General features: G+C 42.6%; 1 protein-coding gene across 2 annotated transcripts; it reads right to left on the bottom strand.

Moving 5' to 3' along the window:
• Positions 1–2965: 2965 nt before the first annotated feature.
• On the bottom strand, positions 2966–11078 carry GINS3 (GINS complex subunit 3; the record flags this gene model as incomplete). Of its 2 annotated transcripts, XM_082677388.1 has the most annotated exons (3): positions 2966–3237; positions 3607–3840; positions 10893–11078. In XM_082677388.1, the coding sequence occupies 3 exons, from the start codon at positions 11076–11078 to the stop codon at positions 3007–3009; spliced, it is 651 nt and encodes a 216-aa protein (XP_082533514.1). In that variant the 3' UTR covers positions 2966–3006. The 2 variants fall into 2 exon arrangements, with proteins under 2 accessions (XP_082533514.1, XP_082533515.1); XM_082677389.1 differs by lacking the exon at positions 3607–3840.
• Between the last annotated feature and the right edge of the window lie 251 nt (positions 11079–11329).

Genomic DNA, 11329 nt, shown 5'->3' with positions numbered 1-11329 from the left:
AAATCTCTTAGGCAGAAGGTGAAATTTTTGCTTAAAATAAGGAACAAATTACTTCTGCTGTGGAAGCAGTAAGAAAATTCAATACCAAATCACTGGGGTAAGGATGGACTTTTTAACAAATGGTGCTGGTATGGCAGAGGGGCCTTTTTCTGACAAGGGAGGGTTTTAAGCAGAGAAGTAATAAGATCTGATTTATTTTTGAACAAGACCACTGTGGCCGCTCTGGTGAGAAGAGTCTAAAGGCGGGGAAGGGTGAATGAATGCAGGGAAAGAGTTGGGAGGTGACCTCAACCATCCCGGACAGGAGTGGAGGTGGGCAAGAGGCAGGCAGGTTCTGCCAATGACTTGAAGGTTGACCCAAAAGATATGAGAAAGACGGCCAAGGAGGACTCCTACGTTTCTGTCCTGAGCAGTAGGGAAGGATGTAGTTGTCAAAAACAGAGATGAGAAAGATGATAGGAGGAGACTGTGAGAGTAAGATTAGGGCCTCAGTTTCAGCCCTGTGGGGTCAGATGTTGAAGTGGAATGTCAAGCAGGTGGCTGGCTGCAAGTCTGGAGTTGAAGGGAGGTCTGGCTGGAGATGGAATTTGGGAGTCATCAACGTATAGATGGTGGTATTTAAAACTTGACACTGGAGGGAGTCAGAATGGCTAGAAGAGATCCGAGGACTGACCATGGAGCCATCCAAAACGCAGAGATCAGGAGAGTGGGAGGAAATGACCTGGGAAAGCAAAGCCTTGGCCCTTCCTCTCGGCAGCCCAACTTGTACCACAGGGAAAAAGCCTGAAGACAGTGAGGTCTTTTGTATGTAATTAAGACCAGAGTTACCTGGGAACAGAGCCTTTAAGGGGAAAGAGCACACATTCCCCCTTGTTTTTAAGAGTGATATGGTAGCTGAGCCCATCTGTTGACTTATTTTGAAAAATTCACTTCTTTGAAGCGACCAAGAGACTGATTTGGGGGAAGGTTGCTGGGGAGAGGGTTAGTAACTGACAGCCTCGAAGGCAAATCTGTAATTGGAGATGGGCTTCGGAAGCTCCCTGTAATATAATTTGTTCACAATTTAAAATGGAATAAATTCTACACGTGCATACCCACATATTCTTGGTATGTGCCTCTGAGCCAAATTTTTTTTAATAAGAAAAAAAACCGGCAGCAGCCTTAGGATTGACTTTAAAAACAAAGCTGTCTGTGAATCCAAAAATTAAAAAATATGTTTTTCTCACTGACTATGAATTATCTCTGGGCCCCTGACTATATGTAAATGCTGTGACAGCAATGGAAGTCCCCCTTTTCAAGGACACAGCTCATCCCTATGGAGAATGTCCCCCATATTTATGAGTATTGTGCAAACAAAAGAGCAGTTGCTAAAACATGGATTTATTGGGGCATTATTGTCAAATACTATCAAAGACAAAATTTTCTGTTAGCTTTGCCTGATCATCTGTAGTACTCGAGTTACAGAAATAGTACAGGTACAGAATGTATTCATGTGCAAAGTGGATCATTCATTTAGCACCAAAATCAAATTATAAAAACATCGGTTCCATCTTAAAACAGGCATTTAAAAAATATTTCTGACATTCTAAGTTTGCATCAAGACGTCTGTACAATCTGGAGACCCAAATCCCACTGTAATTTCCAGTGACAAAGGCAATTTTCACTAGTTGTGGGAAGTTGGAAGGGGACCCATGGTGTGGTGGTAACTGCCCTTCAAAAAGTCCAGTGGGTCCCAGGGATGCTGTTTCCTACTCTGCCTGAGGTTTCCTCCTTGATCTCCAGGGAAAGAGTTTTGTGGTTGCTTAAACTGAGTCTCAGTAACTGGTCAGGAATCTGTTATATAATAATATTGCAAAACTTACTGAAGAGTAAAAAACCATGACCGAGGTCTCTTGCCCACTCACATCTGCCATGCTAAGCTTCTCAAACAGGGCTCTTCATAACCAGCAACCCTGAAGCCCTGATTTCAATGTAATAAGGGCTGGTTAACACCCTTTAACAACTACTTTGTGATTCCAAACAACCCCCTGACAGCTTTCCTAGGGAGAGCATGGAATAACTGTGTGGGGGCTCTAAAGATCTAGAGGCAAAAACAAGCTCAGTTTAACCATTTCCGCCTAGGCGTGAAGTCCAGTTCATGAAGCCCTCCTCACAGAAGAGGAAAGCAATGTCTTCTCTTTAGTAAAAGCCTTGCCACTCACGGGGCTTTCCATTTTCCTTCCTTATTCTTTTTTTTTTTTTTTTTTTGCGGTATGCGGGCCTCTCACTGTTGTGGCCTCTCCCGCTGCAGAGCACAGGCTCCGGACGCGCAGGCTCAGTGGCCATGGCTCACAGGCCTAGCCGCTCCGCAGCATGTGGGATCTTCCCAGATCAGGGCATGAACTCGCGTCCCCTGCATTGGCAGGCGGACTCTCAGCCACTGCGCCACCAGGGAAGCCCTCCTTCCTTATTCTTGGCAACTGTTTTTTGAAACTGGGTAACTCCCCATAGGCAGGTGGCAGGAGATAGTTACAAGTAGAGCCAGCATCCTGGGGGTACTGTCCTTTGTGCAACCATGAGGAAGATGAGGCAATTAAGCTCAAGAGGACATTTTGTGAACAGGTTAGGAAGGCCCATTTGTACCCGTCCTTTGGAGCTAGTGAAACTGGATATCTAAGGCTGTCCAAACTCCCAGGCACGAGGAATCCCAGTTCCAACTCTATTGCGATATATGCATTCATGATCCTTATTTATGAAGGACTTTGGTTTCTCCTTGGCTGTGGGTTCCTGGGCTAAGTAGGTCTGGTCTGTGGGTCAGCAGGTGGGATAGTCCTGGAAGACTTATAGGGCCAGGGACATCCTCCAGCATGTTGTTTCCCCACCAGATGGTAGCACTCCCGACAGTGCTGCTGGGAATAAGTCACAAGATGGGACATGATTCTGGCCCTATACAAGGTCAACTAGGCTCCTATCAAGGACACACAGAGGGATAAGTCTACAGGGAGCAATTCTGTGTTCTTCTGGCCTTCAGTCTTCCATGTCAGTGAATTTTCTCTTCGTGTAGTTCTGAACCAGGTTGGAAGCTGTGATCTGAGAGGCCTGCCCCTTCTCCCAATACTGAAAGTCATTCAGTCCTTTCTGCCCTGTTTGAAACAAGCCTCTCTCCATCTCATCTAGCCTGGCTACCAGCGCTGAAGTGTCTTCGTTGTAAGCATTCTGGGAGGAGTCCATGATGCGGCGGAAACGTCCAACAAACGTCTGAAGAAGCGAGAGACAGAAATCAGATACATTTTAATCCCTGAACATTTAAATGGCACGAAAGGCAAGAATATGGTTTAGGACTTAGAAGGAGGTCTGCGTCTCCTCTGCCACCTGTAATCAAGTATCTTATTTCCAGGACTTCCTGTTGGTCCCAACTCTTAGCAAGCAAATATGAAGAGCGACAGACAAGCCATATTTACATGTGTATATAATCAGCAAACACAGTCTAATTGTAGGCTGACCCAGAATAACAAGAAACTGATTGTATAAATCATACACTCCCCAGGTAAGAGTAACATCTGGTGGCTGCCACGGCTGGCTCCTGGGACATGTGCAGTGCCATAGGTTTTCACGTCAATAACTTGCCTGCAGGAGAGACTGGGAGATGTCTGTGTTCTCTGGACTGTCAAAATGCAGGAGTTGGGAGCCGAACCCGTAGAAATGTGGTCCCATTTTGTGGAGGTCCACCACGTTGGCATCTGCACTGAACACGGTCCTCCAACCCTCCTGGTAGATTTTGGGAAGTTCCACAGAAAGGATCCGGCGCTTGTTGTCAAAAAGTCCTTTTGCCAGCCACAAGGGGAGTTCAAGCTTTGAGCCCTGTATCGCACAGTATTGTAGGTTTTAAAAACAAGTAACATAGTAGGAAATGTGTGTGACAAAAAGGAAATGCACATGGCCTGAGGGAATATCAATACCGCCTGTTCTCTTTAGGGGTATAACTGTCAAATACAGAAGATATAGCTGTGACGTGAAGAAATGAACTGTGTGGGCTGAAGTTTTATGTCATGATGGAAAGGAGAGAGAAAAAGGATTTATATACCAAAAACAAAGTCGAGAACAAAAATGTGACACAAAGGGAAAGTTTTCTAACTAACATAAATAAAAACTGTCCAATTGCAGATACTTCAGAGATATAGTAAACATTTCTACTTTTTTTGAAGATTCAACATCTATTCCACATATGCACTGTCTGACTACTTACTGTGTGCCAAGCACCTCTCTAGGTGCTGGGGAATATAAAGAAAAATAGAGTCAGCTTGAGCTCAGGCTACAGCCCCTCCCCAGCCCAATACGCAGCTTTAAAGATGACAGAAAAGGTAAATGTCTCTATTTTTTAAAGCCTTAACAGAATTAGTAAATAGATGAGGTGGCCACGATGCAAGCAGTTTCTGCAGTCCAAGCTGCAGAAACATTAAAATGAACAGACAAGAATAGCATATGCAAGGGCCTGTTTTTACCTCAAAGGTCTGCAAAAAAGTAACATTTATACTCCTAAAAACAGGCAGTTAAAAATTTGCAGAAGCTACAAATTGAAGCAATCAGCTCTATATAAAACAGCTAGAAATTCAGCCAGCATTTTAATATCCCAATGAGAATCTGGAAAACGTTCTCCATTAAGATCATATAGACTCCACTTTTTAAAAAAAAAAACACTTTATCCCTGTGCCTCATTTATTCTGTAATTAAGTTTGTACCTTTTAATCTCCCTCACCTATTTCACTCCTCCTGCCCCTCCCTCCCCTCTAACAACCATCTACTGGTTTGTTCTCTGTATCTGCGAGGCTGTTTCCATTTTGTTATGTTTGTTCACCTGTTTTGTTTTTTAGACTCCACATATAAGTAAAATCATACAGTATTTGCCTTTCTCTGACATTTTTTTTAGAGGTTTTCTTTTTATATATACAAGACACATTAATCCATTAAATTTGAGGACAAAGTACAAAAAAAAACTTCAACTAACTCATCTGACAGTGTTGTTCACACTCATGATGACACTTTTTGTTGGTGTTGTTTTGTTTCCTAATAATAAAGGAGAAGACTTAGGGCTGTTGGGCTGATATATATTTGTGGGTCCCCCCTCGCACCTCACCCACACACCACCAGGGTGAACAGGAGGAGGAGAAGGGAGGGCAGGGCCCACAGCAAAGTTTCATAATCTTGAATGCAAGAAGTTAAAGAGAAACATCCAAAAAAAAAGGCAAGCATAACTGGGTTAAGGAGGCAACAAAGGCACAAACTCTCACAGAGGAGAATTGCTGTTAAAGGTGGGGGTGGCTTTGAGGGGTGGGTGAGCAGAGCTTTTGGTTAAACCTCACAGGACTGGGGAGAAAAATATTTGGTTCAAAGCTGCCCAAGCAGCCAGGACATGAGGGGTCAAGATCCAAGAAAGAAGAGAAAAAAGCAAAGTCCAATATTTGGCACTAAATATCAACAGTAATTAGGCTCTGACTTTAAAATAAATAAAAAATCAAATGGAAATTCCAGAGCTGAAAAATGCAATCATTGACCTTAAGAACTCACTAGATTAAGTCAAATTTAACAGTTTTACCAGATATAACATAGACGAAGTGAGGATCATGAATTGGAAAAAAAAACAGTAGAAAATAACCAGACTAAAGCATAGAGAGAAAATACAGAAAAGAGCCTAAGAGGCATATGGAATATGGTTAAAAAAAAAAAAAAAAAAAGTCTAACATACATGTAATTTGAATCCCAGAAGGGGAGGAGGGATAGATTGAGGCAAAAGAAATAGCTGGAGATAATGGCCACGAATTTTCCAAAATTAAAAGGAATATAAAATCACAGATTCAAGGAACATTATGAATACCAAGAAGAATAAATATTAATAAGACTTCAACGAGGCACATCTTACTCAAACTGCTGAAAAACAAAGACAGAGACAAAAGCAGCTATTAGTGGAGGTGAGGAATATATTGCCTTTAAAGAAGAAACAATAAGAGTTAAAGCCGACTACAAAGTGCTGGCAGAAAATAACTGCTTACTAAAATTCTATACCGAGTGAAAATATCCTTTAAAAGCAAAGGTGAAAAAAAGGCATTTCCAGACAGAAAGTGTGCACTAAAAAGTTAACACAGCAGCCTGAGACTGCTCTCCTTAGAAAGGCCTGCTTGTAAGGATGACCTTGGTTGGTATCTGGGAATTTGGGTTTCAGGAGAGTTCCCACCATTCCTGGGACTGATAAGAGTGCCTCAATACGCCTACACTGCTTTTGTTTGTTTGTTTTTGTTTTTGCAGTACGCAGGCCTCTCACTGTTGTGGCCTCTCCCATTGCGGAGCCTGTGCTCCGGACTCGCAGGCTCAGCGGCCATGGCTCACGGGCCCAGCCGCTCCGTGGCACGTGGGATCTTCCCGGACCGGGGCACGAATCCGTGTCCCCTGCATCGGCAGGTGGACTCTCAACCACTGCGCCACTAGGGAAGCCCACACCTACACTGTTTGTACAAACAATGTGGCTTATGCTGAACCCCTGCTTTCCTTCTTGGAGTCTGGAATCTTGGTATATGCTAGGTAGAGAGTGCCTATATTAAACTTCCCCCAGTAAAAACTTGGGTACTGAGTCTCTAATGAGCTTCCCTGGTAGACAATATTTCACACATGTTGTCACAGTTCAATTTTGGAATTAAGTGTGTCCTACATGACTCCACTGGGACAGGACTCTTGGAAACTCATGTCTAGTTTCCTGCAAACTTCATCTCATGCACCTTTTCCCTTTGCTGATTTTGCTCTTATCCTTTTACTGTATTAAAATTTAAACACAAGCATGACTATCTGATGAGTCCTGTGGGTCCTCTTAGTGAATCATCGAACCCAACGTTGGTCTTTAGGACCCCTTGTACAGACAGAAATGGAGAATCTATCACTAGAAGACCCAGAGTAAAGAAATCAAGAAGGGAGAATGAAAATGACCCCAGCAAGAAATATGGAAATGTAGGAAGGAAAAAAAAAAAAGAGTAATGGAAAGAGTAAATAAGTGTGTAAATATAAAAATAACAATAAATGACAATAATGTTTTATAGGATTTAAAACGAGTCAAATTACAATACAACAATAACATAAAAGAAAGGAGGGAGAAAATGGAGTTAAAATGTTCTTAGGGCTTCCCTGGTGGCACAGTGGTTGAGAGTCTGCCTGCCGATGCAGGGACACGGGTTCATGCCCTGGTCTGGGAGGATCCCACATGCGGCGGAGCGGCTAGGCCTGTGAGCCATGGTCGCTGAGCCTGTGCTTCCGGAGCCTGTGCTCCGCAACGGGAGAGGCCACAACAGTGAGAGGCCCGCGTACTGAAAAAAAAATGTTCTTAGATTCTAGCACTGACTGTGAAGTGATGAAAGTAGTAATTCATATAACATTTTTGGTAGTCAGAAATGATTGTGTAATATTTAAGGTAGCCACTAAAATAACAGAAGAATAAATAATAAAAAGGAAAATGGATAACAAAAATTTGATTAATACACAAGAAGTCAAAAAAGAAAAAGGAAACTAAAACAGATGGAACACAAAGAAAATAGTAGGAAGGTAAAAATAAACACAAATAAATCAATAATTAAATAAATGTAAGTACATTAAATATACCAATAAAAAAATTGTCAAACCAAACCAAAAAACCCCAACTATATGCCGCTTAAAAGAGTCATACCGTAAATATAAATATAAAGACATATAGAGGTTGAAAATAGAAGGATGGAAAAAAGTTATGCAAACAGTAATCAAAAGAAAGAAGCATTACTAGAGATAGAGGGACATGTGACAATAATAAAAGGGTCATTAAACCCACAAGAAGAATATAAATACTATTTAATTAACAGAATTAAAAAGAGCAACTGACAAACCTATAATCATTGTGGGAGACATTAACATTTCTCTTTAGATAAATGAGAAGTAGCAAACACAAAAAAACTGTAAGAACACAGACGATCTCAACAAAACAAATAACAAACTTGACCTAATTTACAGATATAAATTATGTACTGCAGACCATTACTTCACAATATAGAGCTTTTCAAGCATATATAGAAGGGTTAAATTGATCTTATGCTGGGGTTTAAAGCAAGCGTTAACCTTCAAAAAACTGAAATCATTCAGACTATGTTCTCTGCCACTGTGTAACTAAGCCAGAAATCAAAACCCAAAAGTGTACATAGTAAAATCCCCAAATGTTTGCACCTAAGCACCAGTCTTACAAATAATCCATGAGTCAAAGAAGAATTCACAATGGAAATCAGAAAATCAAATTAAAACTTGTGAAATCTAGTTAAAGCTAGAGGAAATGCATAGCTAAAAATGTAAAAAGGAAAGCTGAAAAATCAATGACCTAGGTACCCATCTCAAAATGTGACTGGGTGGAAGAGAACAAAGAAAATCAAGTCTGAAGAAAGTAGAAGGAAAGAACCAATTAAGATAAGAATTTAACGACCTAAAAATAAAAGTACAAATGAGAAAGTTGACAGAGCCATTACTTAGTTCTTTGAAAAGACTAACACAAGTGATAAACTCCTAGTAAGACTAATTAAGAAAGACATCATAATTTCTCCATATCAAGAATAAAAATCAGGGGACTTCCCTGGTGGCACAGTGGTTAAGAATCTGCCTGCCAATGCAGGGGGACATGGGATCGAGTCCTGGTCCGGTAAGATCCCACATGCCGCGAAGCAGCTAAACCCGTATGCCACAATTACTGAGCCTGCACACCACAACCACTGAAGCCTACGCACCTAGAGCCTGTGCTCCTCAACAAGAGAAGCCACCGCAATAAGAAGCCCACGCACCGCAATGAAGAGTAGCCTCCACACGCCACAACTAGAGAAAGCTGGCGCGCAGCAACAAAAACCCAACACTGCCAAAATAAATAAATAAATTTATTTTTTTTAAAAAGAATAAAAATCAGGACACAGCTATAATTGCACAGATGTTTAAAAGATAGTAAAAGGATATTTGAACATTATAACACTATATTTGAAAATTTAGATGAAATAGTCAAATTCCTAGGGGAAAAAAACAAGGTACCAAGAGTAAAACAAGAAAAGAAAATCTGATAGTCCTGTGTCTATGAATGATATTAAATGTCATTAAAAACCTTCCGACACAAATCTCCCATGCAGAAGAATCCCAAGTAATTTATGCAGACACTGTGCCCTCAAAGAAGTGGGGCACAACTCACCACTCCTTAAGTATGGCTGCACATAATGACTTCCTTCCAGAGAGAAAAAAGGTGGGAAAAAAGAGTAACTTTACAGAGAAGAATCCTGACAAACCCCACCTCGATCAAGTGATCAAGGTATCTATCAACATAAGTCATGCTGATGGCATGTACCCTTGATACGATGTGGTAAAAACTGCACTTTTACCTCTGTGGTCTTCCTCCTCCAAACACAGTCTAATCATAAAGAAAACCATCAGACAAATCCCAAATGAGGAACATTCTCAACAAAATACCTGGCCAGCACTCCACAAAATTCATGGCCATTAAAAACAAGGAAAGTCTGATAAACTGTCAAAGCCAAGAGGAGCCTAAGGACACATGATTACTAAATGCAATGTGGTGTCCTGGATGGGATCCTGGAACAGAAAAAGGACATTAAGTAAAAACGAAGGAAATAGGAATAAAATATGGACGATAGATCTGTATATCAGTGTGTAAGAGAACTAAATCCTTAACTACTATAATGGAAAGTCAATAAATAATGTCTAAATTTTTTTAAAAAATCAAGATAAGTTTAAGGGACTTCCCTGGTGGCGCAGTGGTTGGGGGTCCGCCTGCCGATGCAGGGGACACGGGTTCGTGCCCATGTCCGGGAGGATCCCACATGCCGCGGAGCGGCTGGGCCCGTGAGCCATGGCCGCTGAGCCTGCGCGTCCGGAGCCTGTGCTCCGCGGCGGGAGAGGCCACAGTGGTGAGAGGCCCGCGTACCGCAAAAAAAAAAAAAAATCAAGATAAATGTAAGAACATTACTTAGAAATGCGGAGGTGAATTTTGAAGAAACTGTGAAAAAAGTAGACAGATCCTGTGGAAATAGAAAGGGGCATGAGGGAAGCAAGGCAGAACCTGCTACTTTTTGTTATAAATCTTTCGGTACCATTTAACTTTTTAAACTCTGCATATGCCTTACTTTGATAAAAATTAACTCAAAACAGACCAAACAAAAGCACCCTTCTAAACAAAACTTAGGTTAAATAGGAAATCAAAAATAACCATTACAAGCCATGTTCCTGGGACAAACTCGAATTTGAAGTCCTGCAGTCCTAGGTTCGAATCCCTTACAATGAGACCCTGGCCCAAACTTTCTGGGCTTCAATTTCCTTATATGTAACAACACCTAACTATAGGGTTGTTGAAGGACTAAAGGGGTAATAGATGGAAAAGTATACTCCCCCCACCCCATCCATGCCTACACTAAAGCCCTCAGGAAATGGTTGCTGATACCGTCTTCATTACGCAGTAATGAATCTAGCAATCTGCGGTTCCCAGACATCATCTACTCTATACAACCCCAAACTGTTGTGTTCTAAGGCAAAAGTGATCAGAACCCTGGTCCTCAAGTATTCCGTAGGCGCCAATCCTTAAGCATCAACACACGTAGGGGTGTAAAGACATTGCTGAATATGGATAGTTTCAAAAATGAAATCCGTGTTGCAGGGAGCCTGACGACCCACTATAAATTTAGTTTCCGTAGGGGTGTTGAAGGCTAGGTCGGCGGGGGACCAGCGGACAAGACTCCTTAACTCACGGCCCTGCCTCCCCGTAAAACTACAGATCCCAGAGGCAGCGCGCCCAGCGACGCGGGCCGCACCCCCCCCCAAGCTCGCAAGGCCTATCGGGAGTTGTAGTCTTTCCGGGCTGGATCGCTTACCTGAGGGATTGCGTTGTCAGCCTCGGACCCTCCGCTCCGGTCTAGGAAGAAAGTGCCGAGGCGCGGCATAAGGATCTCTGTGCGCACCGGGAGCTTCTCGTGGGACATCAGGATGTCGTCCAAGGAAAGAAAGTTCTCCTCAGGCCCCAGCGCACCCGACTCCACCCGGAAATAAGCCTCGGACATGGCGGCGGCTTGAGCTTCTCCGTTTCCACTCTTGGTGATTCGGGAGAGTCAGGGATGTAAAAGAAAGAGGAGGCGGCTGAGGCCGGTCAGGACTGTGAGGGTTGAGGATGTGGCTGCGGCCACCAGGCTGGATTCAAACGCTTTTACCGCGCCCGGGGACGGGCCAGACAAGAGCAGTCGATCCAGGCGGATCTGCCCAGGCAGAAGCAATCGACAAAGTCTGCGGATTTGGTTCAGCGCTACCCAAGGGA

The sequence above is a fragment of the Grampus griseus genome (assembly GCF_964374135.1).
Source record: "Grampus griseus genome assembly, chromosome: 19".
Classification (NCBI taxonomy): Eukaryota; Metazoa; Chordata; class Mammalia; order Artiodactyla; family Delphinidae; genus Grampus; species Grampus griseus.
The sequence above is the reverse complement of the archived record's forward strand: the minus strand, read 5'-3'. Positions and strand labels throughout refer to the sequence as shown.